General features: G+C 44.0%; 1 protein-coding gene across 2 annotated transcripts; it reads right to left on the bottom strand.

Moving 5' to 3' along the window:
• Positions 1-977: 977 nt before the first annotated feature.
• Positions 978-18,164, bottom strand: NUP43 (nucleoporin 43). Of its 2 annotated transcripts, XM_066605432.1 has the most exons (9): positions 17,959-18,079; positions 16,159-16,268; positions 10,695-10,817; positions 8,956-9,033; positions 6,639-6,810; positions 3,573-3,708; positions 2,430-2,581; positions 2,221-2,340; positions 978-1,381 (listed from the first exon to the last, which is right to left on the bottom strand). In XM_066605432.1, the coding sequence occupies exons 3-9, from the start codon at positions 10,767-10,769 to the stop codon at positions 1,155-1,157; spliced, it is 960 nt and encodes a 319-aa protein (XP_066461529.1). In that variant the 5' UTR covers positions 10,770-10,817; positions 16,159-16,268; positions 17,959-18,079; the 3' UTR covers positions 978-1,154. The 2 variants fall into 2 exon arrangements, with proteins under 2 accessions (XP_066461529.1, XP_066461528.1); XM_066605431.1 differs by lacking the exon at positions 16,159-16,268 and having other exon boundaries at positions 17,959-18,164.
• Positions 18,165-18,851: the final 687 nt, after the last annotated feature.

The following is an 18,851-nucleotide window of genomic DNA, read 5'->3' as shown; positions in this document are numbered from 1 at the left end:
TGAAATTTAGCAATAATTTTAGTTGTACTGGCACTGTAAATGCACATCATTTACACCCCACATGGAGGCACCCTGTTCCATGGGCTGATGACTGCCTGTACAAACATTTATTCCCAGCCATTGCAGTATAAAGGTGTCAACCGACGGATCAGACGGGGAAACACTTGCCATTCATCGTGTCTTTACACAAGGGGGTGTCCCGCCAACACTAATGGAGGCTGGTTCAGCAGATGCGTCAAAACATTCTGGCTCTCCATAGTCTAGGCTTTAGTAAGAAAACAATAAAAGGGGGTTTGTGGTGTAACCATAGAGCTGTCATTGCGTACTCCCTGCGCACCGCACAACTTTCTGATGCGGGTGGCACACAACAAAATCACATTTATGTAAAGCCGCCCTAACAGGGGTGACCCTACGAGAGAACTCCTTACTAAAGAAACTGGCACCTACTTTTAGCAGTATGAGCTAAGCTGATGGGCTGAAAGTAGGGAGTTCTGTTTTCAGAGCCACATACAAGCCTAAAAAGCCCAGTTTTACTATGGGAACCACTTTCAGCTACAAACAAGCCACAAATATTACAAAGCTCTCCTACTATTTACAACAAATATATTCAAAAACGTCTTAAGGCACCCACCACCAGATTAGGGCCATGTATAGATTATAAGGGGAGTTTTCTACAATTAACATTTAAAGCATATGAATTTGCTGAGCTATAAAATGTTTGATCGGACTGCAGGAACCCAGTTCTCAGTTCCACAGGACCCTGGGCTGGAATGGCAATGGACTGCGTACACCCAGCCAAGTCTCAGTTGGGAACTAGACTTACTTTATTCTCAGGAGTGATGAAGATCAAATCCGTCAGGTCCCTAACCAAACATTTATTTATATTGCAGGTTAAATTGGGAGCAAATTACTTTAAAGTTGCTACATGACATATTAAACAATGGACATATTCAATTTCCAGAGATGGATCACAAAAGTCAGATGTTTTTGTTTTTTTATTATAGAAAATGTTAACAGTTGAAACATTAGGCACTTTTCTGTCAATAATAACATAAATGACATAACCAACAGTGAGCAAGTGTGTTCTGTCCGTGCAGTATCCAAACCTCCCTGTTAACCCAACGAGTCCAACTACTGGTTCAGTCCCACAGGCCTTACGGGAGTGCTTGCTTGAGAACGTAGATTGCCTCTGCATCAGTACCACAGACAAGGTATTCCCCTAAAACATCCAGGCTGTTTACAGATAGGGTGGTAGAGGGTAAAAGGTTAGTAATCTCTAGGTGTCCTTTTGTTGGGTCACTATTTAGCCAAGCGGTCATCAATGATTGGCTAAAAGACTGCCCTGCAGTGCTCCGAGACATGTTCATATTTCCTCTTCCTCCTGTAATATAAGAAGAAACTCCATGAACAGAGCAAGGAAACATGGCTAAAGCTGTGCTCGACTAGGGACCTCTAACAATTGCTAGAATTGGTTGAGTCGCCATATCGTAAACCCTTTGGGTTCTTGATACTCCTTGGATAGCCAAGTGCAGGAAATATAGTGTCATCTATCAGTAAAGCACTGCAAAACACTAACCATTGTGGGAACTTCACAAACTTTAAAAAGGTCACTGTCAGTTTGCTGAGCTTAGAACGGTATAAAAGGCCAAAAATTAGTCTTCCATGATTATTGTACTGTGTTTAGAACGGAACTGCTATGGACGCCTTTGTTTTTTTTACTTATGTACATGTATTTTTGGCTGAAAAACATGTTGGCAATGGGGTTTTATTAAAAATTTTGCACCATTTGGCTTCTGCAGGTTCTATATATTACTGTATATAGCAAACTGCAGAATGCCGTTCAACACAAAATCAGTCAGTGAGCTTATCTTCCGGGCGAATCTCCAGCCACTTTCTCTCCCCTTCAGAGTCTAACTCAGATTTTGTAATGAATCAGTTGAGAAGATCGGTCAGAAAAGGAGAGAGGAGCTACAGACTGAGCCAAAATGAGCTCTGACAGACTTGTTATAAAGTGCGATACATAAAAGGTGAAGAAGGCAAAAGGTGCAAAATTTTGAATGAAGCCCTGATACAAAAATAAAAACTTTTTTCAGCCAAAACTACAGACAACTAAGTATTCAAAAATGCCCCCCAAAAGGTGTCCATAGACTTATAATTTGCAAGGGAAATATTTTGCTATTCTGGAAACTACCACCCAACATTTACCAGCCGTATACATACCCATAAGAAACGAGGGCTTTTCCATAACTTCAGTTGATGCATCCCAATGCCACAAAGACCCATCCTCAGAACACGTGAATAAATGATCGGGTTTTGAAGGGTGAAAATGAACCTCCCACACTATATAAATACACAAGGAAAAGTCATTTACAATATCTATTTTTTTATAATCAGGGCCAGGTAACGCAGATTAGACAGCGGCGACTTACTCTCTGCTTCGTGGGCACTGAGCAGAGATATTGGTGTCTGGCTCTGCCTAACATCCCAGATACAAAGCATGCCATCCTGACCACCTGTAGCTACAACATGCTGCTGACTCGGATGCCTGTCCAAGCAGTGTAATGGCATGCGTTCATTAGCTCTAGAAAAAAAAGACAAGAAGATACAATTATCTCATTGACTGATGTAAAGTTATCATAATGAGTATAATTAAAGGAATTATCCATGATTTTATCAAGATTTTGAAGCCCCCCCCCCCCCCCCCCCCCGCCGCCGCCGCCACACATACAAGCATCCTTCTTTCCCCACTTGTGCACAGAAAGGAGACGTCTGTGCATACTTATTGCTGCTGTGATTTAGGATATTACTATGGACAGTAGGTGTCTTCTGGCATCAACAATTGTCTGCCGTAGTCACATAACAAGGAGCTGCGAGATCTACGGGGGCTTGTGGCTCTGAACCAAGCACCTTTTTAGGAGCTAAGCAAGCACAAAGTTTCTTATGGGGGATTAGGAAGTTCCTAATGCAAACTGTCAAAAATCCAAAGCAAATTCTCCCATTGACTGGGCTAAATGTGTGTGCAGATCCGCAGGCGAAAAAAAAAAAAAAAAAAAAAAACTAATTCAAATTTCTGACGTGGATTTTCACTGAAATCCGCATCGGAAGATTCCAGATTTATGCCATGGGAAGATAGTCCTGTCCTCCCCTGTGAAGGGCCTGTAAGGTGTAAGTGTATCCATTTTATTTATTTTAAGCAGCAGGCGATTTTAAGCTTTCTTTCAATATATCCAATCAGTTATTTCAGGATACTTTTTATAGAAAAACCTTGAAACGCTGTTCCTACTCAGCTGGGGAGTCTGTCTTCAGTGGAATAGAGTACAGTGACTGTTACAGGCGCAGTATTGTACGTATTATAGTTTAGTATTAGTTATGGGTAATATTTTTCTTATTACTTTATTTCCCCTTCTGATAATGTTCCTTACTGGCCGCGGGTGCTGTGAGGAGTAGCCAGTCTCTGCGTTCCTCTTCTCATCGCCCCTACTCCCAGCTGAGACCCGATGCACTGTGTTAATGCCTCAGTATTACACAGCAGTCTTAATAAATTGCTGTTAATAGCTTAAATGTAAACTTACACAGAAAATATATGTGTAGGATCATTCCCTTGTTGCCTCAAGTCCCACATCTTCAACTGTCCAATGGAGTTAACTGTTAAAATTTCTGTTGTACGGAGGAAAATTACTGCATGGATAGTACTGCTATCTGCATCATCTGGGGTGCGAGGGAATAAAGAAAATACATTTATATTTACATATTAGATCCAATACATACAGTATTCTAAACATGTACTACAAAACAGTGAAAGGGCCTTTATGGTTTTTTTTTCCCCACAACGTAGCTTACCGGCCTAGTATATACAGTACAAGTCTGCTATTACTACCTTGTCTAGTTATTCATTTCTATGTTTAAATCCCTGGAATCCTCCTCTTTGGATGGGTCATGTGATCTTGTAAGAAGGGTGAGCGGTGCCCCACTCCCCTCTTACTGCAGCTGCTCTGACAAGTGGCCCCGTTAAGCCCTCTCCACTCTGACCAGGAATGTGGCCTGAAGACAAACAGATCAAAGATATAGGCGCTGTGAGGCGCCAGGTGGACATCCTGCTCCTTGCATGATATCGGTCATCACACGCTGGGAAGGACAGCCCCCCTCAAAAGGGAAATGGATAGGGGCTAAGCCCAGGTCCCGAATGTTTAGGGGCATTCTCGGTGCTTCAGGCGTCATATAAAAAGATTTTTGAGCTGTGCCACAGGTATAGAGCTGAGCTGGTGCAGAGCTGAGGGAGAGGAAGCTGCTGACCATGAGAGAGGGCCAAACAGAGCCGAGTGCCAGACTGAAAGGTAAGCCTGAAGCGTGGTCCCCCGAGCGGTCAGACAAGAAAGAGGAGGATCTCACGGCCCTGAGCTGGCCAACCACCACCAAAGAGGAGACTGAGCAAGGAGGATGCCCTTGACCCACCCCCTACAACGCAGTGGGAACACTGGGAATCAGTAGAAGCTACAGGCCCCGCACAACAAACTGGTATCCACGCCTAGCATCTCTGATGAGGCCGTGCTCAATAGTTAGCTAGCAGGCCTGCTGCAGGGTACAGAGACTGACCTGAGAAAATCTGACTATTGCCTGAACATCTCCCGATTTGTGGACTGGGATATTTTGCGAAGGGAACTGAAGGACAACATTAGGGCTGGAGGAGAATTAATATTGAAAGGGAAACTGTACATTACATTTCAGAATCTGCATTTCTCAGTCAATACAGAGATTAGTTGACTGTTATTAGAGGGGTATTCCAGGCACAGACTAACATTTTAAAATCTAATGTACTGCATTGCAGTAAGTAATTTAGTCATAGGTTCGCTGTACATGGTCTAGCTACTTTATTTAGACATTATCTATGTCACATGACCCTGCACCCAAACAAATATCTTCACTTCCTGTAATATTTACTATTTCCTCTCCTGTTCGTAGCCTCCAACATCCTGTGAGCAGTGATGGGAGGACAGGAGCGGAAGCTCTGCCCTATATTGCTCATGGTCATTTCAGAGCGCCAGAAACTCCTGTGTGCTTCAGCAGGCTTTGTCTGGCCCTCTGACCGAGAGGGAGGTGCTGGTAAGTTGTAGGACCTGTGAGCGGAGCTATAGCGCTGGACGCTAAACAAGTTCTACGCATGCTGGAAGTTGCATGTCACAGTCTGTTGCCGTGTTTACTGTGGAAGCGATGCAAGTGAACACAGCGGCAGATCGGTGGCTGCACATGACAAAGAAGAGGGTCCAAGAGCAGAATATAAAAAAGGTACAAGTTGCTGCTACGTAGCTGTACCTCCTAGATTTCAGCATTTTCATTTTGTGCCCAGAAAACCCCTTTGATATTGTTCATGAGGTATTACTGTTATTATGGATTGCTCACAAGGTATCATTTTGCAACATTTTAGTTAACTGTAGATAATGCCTAGGTATTCAAAATTAACAGTTTTATTGCTTAATCACTATTAGGCATCCTTCACATGGGCGACATGGCAATGCCATGAGAAAAATCGCAGCGCTTTCTCACGGTAATACCACATGTGAGGATTTTCAGGGGGTGGGGGTGTTGAAATATATGCCCTACCCTGAAAATATGCCCTAGCTGCAGGAAAAAAAAAGTATATATCACCTAGAAGCGCTGTTCAGGGTTCTGCTGCAGCTTCCTCTCGGTCCCCGGCACTCCTCTTCTTCATCTTTTCTGCCCGGAGATTGAAAAATCCCCGCCTCCTGGAAGCACTGGCTGTGATTGGCTGATGCTTAGCAGTGCCAGGGACCAAGAGGAAGCTGCAGCAGCGTCAAACAGTGCTTCTAAGGTGATGTATATGGTTTAATTTTTTTCCTGCAGCTAGGGCTTAGGTTATGGCTTTGACAGTAGGCTTTCCTATTGTTAAAGTTGCATCGCATGAAAATCATGTTTTCATGTGATGCAACAGAGAGGAAGGCTCCATAGGGAAACATGGGCTACAAAACCTCACGAGTCGCGTCCATATCGCCGGACCCACAAGGTTTTTGTGTCGGTTTGTCGCATGCTACAAAACATCGCATGTGTGAATTAACCCATAGGAAAGCATGAGCTTCACATACACGAATGTAGCATTGTAAAATCACTTTGTCGCCCGTGTGAAGGAGGCCTTATTGTTCATTTATATTCCTTTTTTTCTAAACTATTGCACACATTAGTTTCTCCATCTGCTGCATTGCATCCAGAATCCCACATCGCTCCACCTACAATCATCTTATTGTGACCGCCTGGGAATTACTTGTCTCTGTATTCTCTCCAACAGTCACTATCTCAGTCAATGGGACTTCCTGAATGATGCAACCGCATGGACTATACCACACAGTCTTTTCACAGGGAAGGACAGAAATTCCTATCAGTTACTGTTGATGACTAGATGCTCCTATCTCACACAAATGATAATCACACTGTTCTCCCAGCAGACAGAGATGGTACTTGGTGATGTGATGCATCAGGAGATTGATAGCACAGCATAGAAAAGGGTATATGAAAATGGGTTTTCTAAACTGAACACTCTTTAAATGGTCCCACTTTTTTTTTTTCTCAGAAGTTATAGGTCCTATTTATCTGGAGATTATCGTTATCACGGCAAGGAGTAAACATACCAATTGTTCGTACTATTTCTTTACTGTCAGCTCTGAAAAGATTTATACGACCATCTTCACCAACGGAGACTATTTCAGGATTGCTGCACACAATACTAGTGCAGGGAGCTCCTATGCCATCAGAACCACCATGGTGATGAGCATTCTCCCATTTCTGCTTTTCTGACAGAGTCTTTGGGGGGAAAAAAAACAAAAATTAAAAAACAAAAAACACCTATGATTCAAGAGTGAAGAGAGGAATAATCCTGTTAGTTCAGTTTTCACAAGCCCTTTACAACAGCACCCAATGGAGGTTGTTCCCCACCTTTTGTAGGGACAGGAACACAGAGGTTAAATAATCCCTCCCCTCGAACCTCCCCAGTGTTTTCAGAATTACTACACCAGAATAGAGCCATGGCTTGGCCCAGTTAGGTGATAGGGCGTCTATCCCTACAGGCTGCTGTTTTTGGGCATAGGGAAAAGAATTTCATAGTTTGAGCTTTTGGATGAATTACCGATATGGACCAGACTGTAGCTTATGCCAAGAAGAGGATTTTTGCTGCTAGACCTTGTAGCAAAGATCAGGTTTCTCCTTGATGTCTGAGAAAAGAGACTGTAGCGATGTTGTCAGAGTATTCTTATATGATAATCTCAAAGATTATGTTCCAGACAAAGTAATGTTTCCCAAACTGCTCTTAGTTCTCGATGATTGGATGACATCTTCTTGATCTCCCATAACCATCTTCCTTGTAGAACGTGGTCCTGTTAAAAGAGGTTCTTGAATCTAGTCTAATCTTGTGATAGGTTTCTACTAACAAAGGAAATGTTTCACCTCCCTTGTCAGCTTTATTCTCTTGTTTAAGAAAAACGCAGCCAAAGATGCTAAAAAAAAAAAAAAGTCAATACCTCACCTAGCTGGCACTCTCTGGATCCCTGCCGCTGCTCTCCGGAGCTCCCGGCACTTGTCATCGCCAACAGAGGATCTTTTGCTAGTAACGGGGATTGAAGTCCCCACCTCCAGCAAGAGATTGGTCTGATTGGCTGAGGCAAATGATTGTCAGCTGGCTTCGCTAATCAGAACTGGCACTCGATGCCCCAATCACAGCCATTCAATAAATGGCTGAGATCAGTGCACCCAGCGTTGGCTGTGATTTGATTGGCGGAGCCAGTTACACTTAGCGGCCTCAGCCAATCAGACCAATCTCCTGCTGGGTGTTTTTTTTTTAAGGTAATGCAATTAGCGCTGCCAAAAACATGGTACGAAATTGTGACACATTTTCAGCAGCTCCAAAACCGCTGTCTATTCATTTCAATGGACGACGCAGGGCTGAAAATGGCCAAAGATAGAACATGTATCGCTGTCAAAGTACAGCGTTGAAGATGCTGCGTTTTGACGCTTGTGTGAGCAGCCCCATTGAAATGAATGGCAGCGCTGTACAGCCTTTAGCCCAGCGTTGAAAATGCAGTGCTAAATGCTGTAGAAAAAAGTCTGTGTGAGAGAGGCCTAAGTCCACTGGACTGCTGGAAAACATGAAGTTAGTATTTCCAGCAGACTCGTTTTCAGTCTTATTGTAGTTTTCTTCCTTTAGAATAAGGAAATCTACAACACTATTTTTAATTTTTTGTCTTCTGGTAAGAGGGTGGACTGAATTGATGAATTTAGAAAAATTCCAAGAAATAGCTTTTTCCTTCTGTGATTCAGTTCTGATTTTTGAAAATTTATGATCCATCTGAGGTTTAGGAACAGAGTTTGTGTCATTAACAAATGATTGTTTAATATGGTTTCTCAAGCTGCAAAGAAAAGAAAGTCGTCAAGATATGGAAAAATATTTATCTGCCGTTTACTGGGGGAAAGCTGCAATCTCAATCAGAAGCAAGAATCCCTGACAAGTAACAGTGTACAACCCAATTATATTACAAAGTGGAGAGGGAATACCGCCAACCTTCCCTTCTTCGGCTGCAGCCACACTTCCATCCAGCAGCACATGGAAAACTCTTTCAGACACACACACACACACACACACACACACACACACACACACACACACACACTCTAGATTCCCAACTAGAGGAGTGGGTGTGATGCAGGGGCCTTTTGCAGCCCTCCCTACGACCTTCCCTCTGTAGGGTCAGGAACACACTGGGGAGGCATTATTCCTGTCCCAACAAAAGGCGGGACCAATCTGCACTGGATGCTGTCGTGAAGGGGGAAGGAAAAAAATAATGCATCACATTTTATTTAATGTGTGTGTGGTTCATGTTAACATGTTACTACTGACACATTCGAATCCATAACCAATGCAGAGATCACAAACTGAATTAGTATACTATAAGTAACCTGATTGCCTTGATGATGACGGAAGATGGTTACTCCTCCTGTGGACGAGGCGGTTACAATTCTTTCTTGATCTAAAAACTGAAACAAAAAATCTTTACAGATTTTCGATCCATAAGAGCATTTCAGAGATGCCTTTTAAAAATACAGAATCTGAACATAAACCTGATTGGAATAGTTTAACCCCTTGAGATATCACGATACACTAGCTGTACTTCTTTTAAATTGGAATGATGAAAAGCAAAAGGATGGCCACGAGTTAAAAATTTAAGGACCCTAAGGGTATGTTTACACATAGCGGAAAATCTGCTGAATTTCCGCATCCAAAGCAGAGTACCATAGGTGCGGATTCTGACCCTTATCAGCAGTGATTTTATAAAATCCAGCACTCCCCTCACCTCTGAGGTCTTCACTCAGTCAGCGCTCCCCGGCAGCTTAAAGTGAGCACATTCCACATGCTGTGGATTTTGACTCTGTTTTAAATGAGGCACCATTTCAGAATTTTCTGTGGAAATTCTGAAGCATTTCCGCTAGATGTAAACATACCGTAATGAAGCTTAAAGGGGTATTCCCACCCCAGCATTTCATGAAACCCACAGCCATTTCCAGACGACCACACCAGAGCAGTTGAGACATCAGCCTTTCACGGTTTCTGTAACTCCCATTGAAGCGAATGGGTGTTATGGAAACAGTGCAGCACAATTATGAAGTCAGGAGGCGGAGATCAGTGGCTGGACAGCTAGAGGAAAGCATGGAGGACAAGTACAGCAGGCGGCCACTGATCCACAGCTACTGCAGGTTAACTGCACGATGCATCTTCAGTTAGGATGTATATGGCCATATGGTTGTAGGGAAAGGGTTAACATACCATATAATGTGCTGAAAAACATTTTGTGATTTCTAAGTGGAGTGGTGGAAAAAAAAAGCATTTGTGCCAACTTTGGAGTGGTCTTGTTTTTACAGTGTACACACTATGTCAAAAATGACACGACAACTTTATTTTGTAGTACGATTATGACGATACCAAATTTTTTTGCTGTGCTACTATAAACGGAACTGCAATAGGACCATGTGAATAGAGCCTATTCTAAGTATACTGTATAATTAAGGTCCAATGTCCACGGGTGAGTTTGATTTGCGGAACCCGCACAGGACACCTGCAAATGAAGCTGCCCATAGTGAGACATGGACGTCCGCAGATGAATTTAAGCATGGGGATTTGTTTTGCGGACTCTTTGGTCTGGAAAACAAACTGTAGCATGCTCCATTTTTCTGCAGATCCTGTCAATGGAAGCCGTCCGTTCCACAGCATACCCGCAGCTGACACTGCGGACGTGCCATGGATCTCATGGGAAAGCAGGAGTTTAGAAAAAAAAAAAGATGTACTGTGCATGCACGTGGCACGCTGGCCAGTGCGCCGGACGCATCCACAGTAAAGAAGAAGGAAGATCCGGCCCGGAAGGGGAAGACCCGGATTGGTAAAAAAATGTCGTCTACAGTGGGCAGGGTCAGATCCCGTGGGCAGAATCCAACTTACCTATGGACATGCGGCCAAATTTGTATGCTCCACTCATTCTCATTACTAAAAGGGGAAAAAAGCATCACTAAAGGGTTCACATGCAGAGATAGAAACTGCAAGTCCCTTCAGACACAGTTTTTATAAACTGCATAATTAAAACAACTCAGATTTTCCTTTTGAAGTCTTCCTCAGGCCAACGTTTCTATTAGAGTGAGACAAATACCTGCAAGTCCATCACATCTCCTTTATGTTTGATCTCGCACAACAACTTGGGGTCAGCTAGGTAATCTTCCTCCATATTGATTGTGCCAAAGTCTCCAGTAGACCATAGAGATAGTTGGTTTTCCTACAAATGAAAAAGAAAATAAATGTTAAAGGGCTATTCTGTCTAGTGAAAGTTGGGGTACATGCTGCTGATGTGTCCCAAGCTCCCATCTAGGGGACATTTATGATGTACAGAAGAAGGATTACCATTGTACTTTATAAGAAGTATGGGCAATGCAGAGCCATTTCTTCTTGCACAAGTGCCCAAGTCATCGGTCCAGCCTCACTGGCAGATCTCTACACTGTAAGATAAATTGGCCTGAGCCTGCAGTGAAGTATCGGCATACACTATTTGCTTGACGCGCATTTACATTGAACAATAATTGATAAATTCCTGTACTTTTGGTCGTAGTTTCGATCGTTCATTGGAACCTTTCTGCCAGTCCTTTCTAGGGAGAGAAGTGTTATAACACTTGTTTATATCAAAGGATTCGTCAAAGACAAACGATTTTTAGGGTCACGTGAAAGATCCGATCAGCGAGAATCTGACGATTTAGCGCTGATCATTTGCTCGCAGTTACATGACCTAACAATTATGAAGCAAAAACACTGAATGATTATATTCACGCAATATTTGTGCCGTGTAAAAGGGCCTTTAGACTGCAATGTCTATATATAAGGATATGTTGTCGCTGAAGGAGACAAACCGTACAAAATCCTTAAAGGGGTTGTCCCGCGAAAGCAAGTGAGGGTATACACTTCTGTATGGCCATATTAATGCACTTTGTAATGTACATCGTGCATTAATTATGAGCCATATAGAAGTTATTCACTTACCTGTTTCGTTGCTAGCGTCCCCGTCGCCATGGTGCCGTCTAATTTCAGTGTCTAATCGCCCGATTAGACGCGCTTGCGCAGTCCGGTCTTCTCCCTGGTGAATGGGGCCCCTCGTGCCGGTCCTCGTAGCTCCGCCCCGTCACGTGTGCCGATTCCAGCCAATCAGGAGGCTGGAATCGGCAATGGACCGCACAGAGCCCACGGTGCACCATGGGAGAAGACCCGCGATGCATCGTGGGTGAAGATCCCGGCGGCCATCTTGCTAAGGTAAGGAAGAAGTCGCCGCAGCGCGGGGATTCGGGTAAGTACTAAACGTTTTTTTTTTTTAACACATCCATTGGGTTTGTCTCGCGCCGAACGGGGCCTATTGAAAAAAAAATAATCCGTTTCGGTGCGGGACAACCCCTTTAATTAAGCCCTACTGCAAAAATGATTGCCAGCCCAAATTACATGGATTTAAGTTAAAAAAAAGTTCTCCCCAAAAGGGTCTTAGCCCTTAAACCCCTTGGCACCATATCCTAAGTGTGCGGGGTTTGTTTGGAGCAAGATGGAGAGCAGAGCCCACTTCATATATAGCTGGCATCCGACTGCAACTGCCCTGATCAGTATTCTTGCCTCTGGCGTCTGTTAACCCTTTAATTATCCCGATTGGAACGTCTGTGCTGAGATTGCAAAGTGTTGTTTACTTGTCATGACTTTCTGAAGGCCCACATGTATTTCTGCCTATTAAGACGGGCCTGTGACCTGTCTTAACCCCTTGAGGACCAGGCTGGTTTTTGTACCTTAAGGTACCAGACACTTTTTTGGGATTTTACCCATGTGGTGCTTTAACTGTCCTATTTTTATTCCTTTAGCTACCAAAATTATTTTTGCTGTGATTTTTTTTCCCGTGACATAAAGGGCAATTTTTAAAATATCTATTTCACTGACTCCCCCCCCCCCCCCCCCGTTTTTTAGTTTTATTGAGGGTAAAAAGATTTTTTTTTAAAAAGACTTTTTTTTACATTTATAGTTATTTTTTTAAATCAGTATATTTACACTAAATAAAGTATGGGAATGGGTTCCTCATTTTGTTTCAAACGTTTTCATATATAATATGTATGATTTTGGATTACAAGATGCATGCGGCGACAGTTTTGGTTGGGTTTGGGTTATTTTCTTTTTTATGTATATATTTTTATTTTATTCTGTCATTTTTCTTTAAACTTATGTAATTATTTTTTAACCATCTATGTCCCCCATGACATCATATAAGACCTCAGGGGAACATTCACAGGTTTTTTATGTTCGAGTTACAGGGAAACCATCCCCTGTAGTGACATTAGTCACTGACAGAGCTGATCAGGGTCTGCCAGGACCCTGCAGCTCTTCTGTGACAGGGTATTCCTGGCGGTCATGTGATCGCTGGCTCGCATGGTGGAAGAAACACTTCCACTTTTCAGTACATAGCACTCATTGAGTGCCATGTACCAGGGAAAGAAAAGACAAAAGTGGTTAAAAAACGCTTCCCCCCTTCTCCTCTGGGTTCTCTGCTGTAACTAACAGCTGAATACCCAAACTGCGCCGTATTTTTACTATCGGTTGGGATTAAGGCTGCATCCGCATGGGCTACAAAATCTCGCTACAAAACATCCCTACAATATGAATTCCATGGTTTCCAATGGGTTCTTTCACATGAGCAATGTTTTGTAGCCAGTCTGGATACAGCCTAAAGCCCAGGACCAAGCACCGTTAATTTACAGTGCTTGATCTTTAATAAGTTAGTAGAATGCCGCAGAAAACTATAATATACCGCAAATCTCAAGCACTACAGTATATAGTTAAGGCCTGTTTCCCACAATCGCACAACATGGTACAACATTGTAGCGATGCAACATCACTACAAAACGCATGTATGTGAAGCCCATGGTTTCATATGGGTTCTTTCAGACTAAAAAACATCGCACATGTGAAGGAACCCATTGGAAACCATGGGCTTCACATACATGTGTTTTGTAGTGATGTCACATCGCTACAAAGTCGTGCAATATTGTAGCCCGTGTAAAACAGGCCTTAAGTGATCAAACAATCTCAGAAAAACAGTTAACGTGAAAAAACGTTATTTAGAAAAATAAAAGGATATTAAAAAGTTTTTAAAAATGCCATATTAATTTAAAAAAATAATCCAAACAAAACACATTTGCTATCGCAGCGTCCGTAAAATTCTCATCTATCAAAGTAAGGCAATATTTAACCCTTTCCAATCCACTGTCTTACGTCTAAAGACATTCTGATTGAAGGCCGTACAGCTCTGATGCCGGAAGACATCCGGCAGAGTATTCTTACTGTAGATTACTGGCCGCTCTGTTGTCGGGGGCCTCTCCAGCATGTCCCATACAGCAGTACTTGCTCTAGCCAGCAGATGGCACCATTGTATAATGGCAGAAAGAGAAAGCCCCCTAGGAAACCCTGAATCCAAAATTGGATTGCAAGGGGTTAACCAGCACGGTTAACAATGGCTTACTTAGGGAGCCTTCAAACTGGCAATAAAATTGCGTGATTTTCATGCGATGCAAGAGAAAACGCAGAATTATGAAACCAATTATTTTCAATGGTTTCTTTCACATTTGCATTTTTAAGATTAGAAAGTCCTATGGACCTTAGCTGTAAAAAAAAAAACGCAAGAAAACTGCGTAAAAAAAACTCATAGGAAATTGCAAGTGGCAGTGATGTTTTTACGAGAAAAAGCAGTGTTGACGCTCAAAAATCACGGGAAAAAAAATACCGATTTTACAACTACCAGTGTGAAGGAGCCCTTTATGTCATAACAAAAAAAGACAAAACAAAAATGAGCCCTCGCACAACTATGTCGACGGAAAAATAAAATTATGGTAGTTCCATTCATTTTAGCGGGGTCACAGAAATAGCCAAGTTCTTGCCGCTTCGCTCCCTCCAGCAGTCCCATTGTAAGTGAAAGGACCAGCAGGGCGCTTGGGTGACCATCGCTCCATTCAGTCTCCTCTTCACTGCTAGGGGTGCAGAGACCCTGTAGTGTAGAAGATGGGAGAAACGGGACCACCATTCTCAGGATTAGGGGGGCTCAGCAGTGAGACTCCCATTGATCAGCAGTGGGCAAAGGATAACTTGTGATTATAGTACTAACCCTTTAGCCTCCTTCCCACGAGCGTGACGGGCTCCGCCGCGTAATATTACGCAGTGAAGCCCATCACGGCGCCCCCCAGAGCCCCTATACTTACCTGCGGGAGATAGCGTGAAAACGCTTCCCCGCCCACCGCCGTCGCGTCGTGTGACACGCCCACGGCGTCACGTGACGCGCCGGCCGCGTCAAATGACGCTGCGGCGGTAGGTGGGGAAGCGTTTTTTCACGCTATCTCCCGCTGGTTACAGCGGGAGATAGCGTGAACGGACGGCTTCCATTGACTGCAATGGAAGCCGTCAGCGTGTACAGCCCGTCCTCACCCGCAGCAAATAGAGCATGCTGCGGGTGAGGACGGGAGAAATCGCGGTGCGTAATTCCGCGGTGGAATTACGCATCGTGAGCATTGTGCTATTAGGTTCAATAGAACCTAATAGCAGGGGGCCACGCAGCGGATTTTTGCCGCGAATTTACGCGGCGTAAATCCGTTCGTGGGAAGGAGGCCTAAAAGTGAACCTGTCATCAACTAGAAGCACCATACACCAAGTTATGGCACTTATAGTGTAGATGACAGGGGGCCCGGGAAGCTGTGCTCATACTGAAGCCAGCTGGACGCAAACTAATTTGCATTGCGGAATCTAGAGCGGGCGATTTTTCCTGTACACGAGCAGAAATCAATTGCGATTTCCGCTCGCGAAGGAAAAATAAATAAAATTTAAAAAAAAAAAATCACAGCATGCTCTATTTTAGTGCGGATTCTGCACGGGTGGCTTCAATTGAAGTCAATGAAAGACGACCGACCGGCAGGCCCTTCTGCAATGACATTGCGGAAACTGTGCGAGTTCCTGTATCATCGCTTAGCGACGCAGCGGGAAAAGCAGGAACTTAGAAAACAAAATTAAAACTGTACTGCGCATTTCCAAAGGCTCACGGTGCGGACCATCCGCAGTACAGGAAAAGAAAGAAATGTCAGGTACATGCGGATGCCGGCTGGGCACAGGATCAGATTCCAGTCGTGTGCAGGAGGCCTTACTCGGTCCACAAGTAAAGCCAGCTTGGTCCTTTCCCAGGGCCGTGTGTGCAAGTCCATTCATCCTTATGGAAGTGCACTCACAGCCTTCTGAAAACAGTCAACATGCTGACGTGTGCCAACTTTACTAGGGGGCACTGCAGGAACAAGTGACCAGTTGAGTAAGAGACACAGCTGGCGGGACTCCCCAACACCTAAACTACAGTCACCATAACTCGGTTCATGGTGCTTACAGCTGATGGCAGGTTCCCTTTAACCCCTTAGGCCCAATGTCCACTGGCAGATTTGATTTGCAGATGCCATGCTCGAAAATAAATTGCAGTATGCTCCATTCTACTGTGGATGGGCGTTATTGATCTCTATGGAAGCGAGCAATCCGTAATTCAATTGCAGATGCATCGCGGACTTGTAGGCAGATACCTCTCTGGTTACTTGGAGACCAAGCAGGAAGGTGGGGAGAGGGAAGGCAGGCACTTGGGGATTGCGATTTTTTTCCCTGAACGGACGATCCACAGTGCATCCACGTACATCTGCACGGAAAAAAGGAAAGAAGTAAAAATCTCCTCTGCGATCGCTGGCAAGCATTTCAAAATAATTCCCACACTGACACGCAGGTCTTCCGCTGCGGAAATCTGTTCGTGCCGTGGATATAAAGCCTTAAGGACACGGCCTATTTTAGCCATAAGGTCGGATATTTTAATGGATTTTGATCTCCACTTTTCAAAAAGCCATCATGTACGAGGATTTTTCTGTCGGTGTGGCGCACTGTAGTTTCTATTGGTACCATTTTGGGGGACATATAATGTATTGTAAAACGTAATCATTTTTTGGGAGGGCAGAGAGAGAAAAAAACATTTGTATTTTTCTTCCACCGCGTTAATGATACAGCATAAATGACATGGATTTTTTTCTGTGGGCTGGTACGATTACGACAATACCAAAAGATTTTTTTTCCCTTCACTTTTGCATAATAAAACCTCCCTTTTTTTAAAAAAAAGTATATTTTTTACATCATTGCTATTTAAAGTCCCATACCCGTTTTATTTTTCAGTGGCTGGAGCTATAGAAGGGCTTGTTTTCTGCATGACGAGACATAGGTTTTTTTTTCTTGTACCATTTTGGGTTACATACAGCTTTTTAATAAGCATTTTGCCTCTATTTTTTAGGTGTTTTTTTTAACAGTTTTTGCCTTGCAGGATACATAAATAGTATGTTCACTTTATTGCACGGGTCAGTACGGGTACAATTATACCAAATATGTGGGATTTTTTATACAAACAGGGGAAAAAGCACAATTTTTTTTTTATTACACATTTTTTACATCTTTATGTCCCTGTAGAGGAATTGAACCATAGCAGCTCTGATCGCTTACAATAGCAATCACAGGCCATGGCAAACAATGCGCTCCCCACTGTAAACCATTTACATGCCACAATGTACATTGATTGCAACATGTGTGGGTTAACAGCGGGGATCACTGTTCTTATTGATCCCCGCTGTTGCAGCGTGAGGCCGGCTGTCAGTCACAGGCAGCTCCCATTGTGGAGTGGTGCAGGCTCACTTCAGAGCCCGGGCCATCGCCAGGACGTAAACTTACATCCTGTGGTGTTCAGGAGTTAAAGGGATTGGACCAGAAGTTCAAGATTTCACAGGATGGGGGATTACTTGCTGATCAGTGGGGGCCTTACTGCTGATCTTGAGAATGGGACTCCCATGTTGCGCTCTCCTGTCACGATGGGGGGGGGGGGGATGGGCGCTCATTCTGGTACAGCCCCTTTAGGGCAATTATGCCCCAATAAAGCCATAAGCACGTGATAAATCATCATTTATGAAAGTTTTTGTCCAGCAACAAACAGGCTTAAAGACAGATATAAAAGGACAATTAAAAAAAAGGAATGATTGCGCCAAATTTATAATGGACCAGCAAAATACTGACGCAGATGTCGTAGCTGTATGAGTGCGATATGCTGCGGACCGTCAGACTATATACGCATGCAACAGCTGACAGAGAACACGTATATTTCTACAGCAGCGGGGAGGTTTGTAGGCTCTGTTCAGACAGGAGGGTTCTTTAGCTGAACTTCCAGAACATAATTATGTCCCTATAGTGAGAACCTGCGCCATGACGTCACGTGCACCCCCTGCTGACGTCACTGCTGCCGGGCGACACTGCGGAGGGGATACTACCCGTTAACCCTTTGTGGGCTCGGTGCTGCTCACCTCATTGTCCCAGGAGCCCGCGGCAAACACGTCGGGCTGCTGCAGGGAGGAGGCCGGTACCGGGCGCCAGCGGGTCCTGCTGATCTTCTGGGACACGTACTTGGCCACTAAGTTCTCCATCATACTTCCCGGGAATGGCGGGAGAGCAGAGCTGTGAATGGTCCCCGGCCGCTCCGGTGTCAGACTAGTGCGGACACCAGGGGAAGAGGGGGGGACGGAAGTAATGAGGAGGGTTTGCCGTCTGTGCCTGACTTCGACAAAATGGCGCGTGTGTAAAAGACGACGTAGGACGCCATTTTTCATGGCATTTTTCTAAAGCGTGAGGGAGACTCATGAAAGCTGTTACAAGACAGCAGCCAATCATAGCACAGCTCTCATTTCGTGTACTGCTCTTGAAATGAAAGCTGTGCTGTGATTGGTTGCTGACCGTTTTCATGAATCTGCCCCTATAAGGCATGCATTCACACAAGCCAGATAATGATGCGAGTCTCGCACGCTGCATGAAGCGCACACGAAAATACAACTCAATTTTTGCAGTGCGTGCATTTCCATGGGCAGTGTTTCTCTTGCTGCGTGTCCTATTTTTTCACCTCCCTCGGAATGCATCACCCATTGTTTTCAATGGTACATTGCATGCCATGTGATGTCTGCCAATGTAATCAATGGGAAAGGCTTGCCGATCCTCCGACACGTATAAAAACAATCGCCAGAGGATCGCAATTTCAAAAAAGTAAAATGCGCGTTGACAAGCGCGATATCGGCCATGTTTCTCAGTCTGATATCACACACGCCCATGTGAAGGCAGCCTTGGGGAGAGGCAGACATTCTACTTATTGTGAGATAACACCATCTACAATGAATCCCCTCTACTGAAGATCTCAGCGTTGTACTCA

The sequence above is a fragment of the Eleutherodactylus coqui genome, chromosome 1, assembly GCF_035609145.1.
Source record: "Eleutherodactylus coqui strain aEleCoq1 chromosome 1, aEleCoq1.hap1, whole genome shotgun sequence".
Lineage (NCBI taxonomy): Eukaryota > Metazoa > Chordata > Amphibia > Anura > Eleutherodactylidae > Eleutherodactylus > Eleutherodactylus coqui.
Note: the sequence above shows the minus strand (reverse complement) of the source record. Positions and strands in the feature narration are given on the sequence as shown.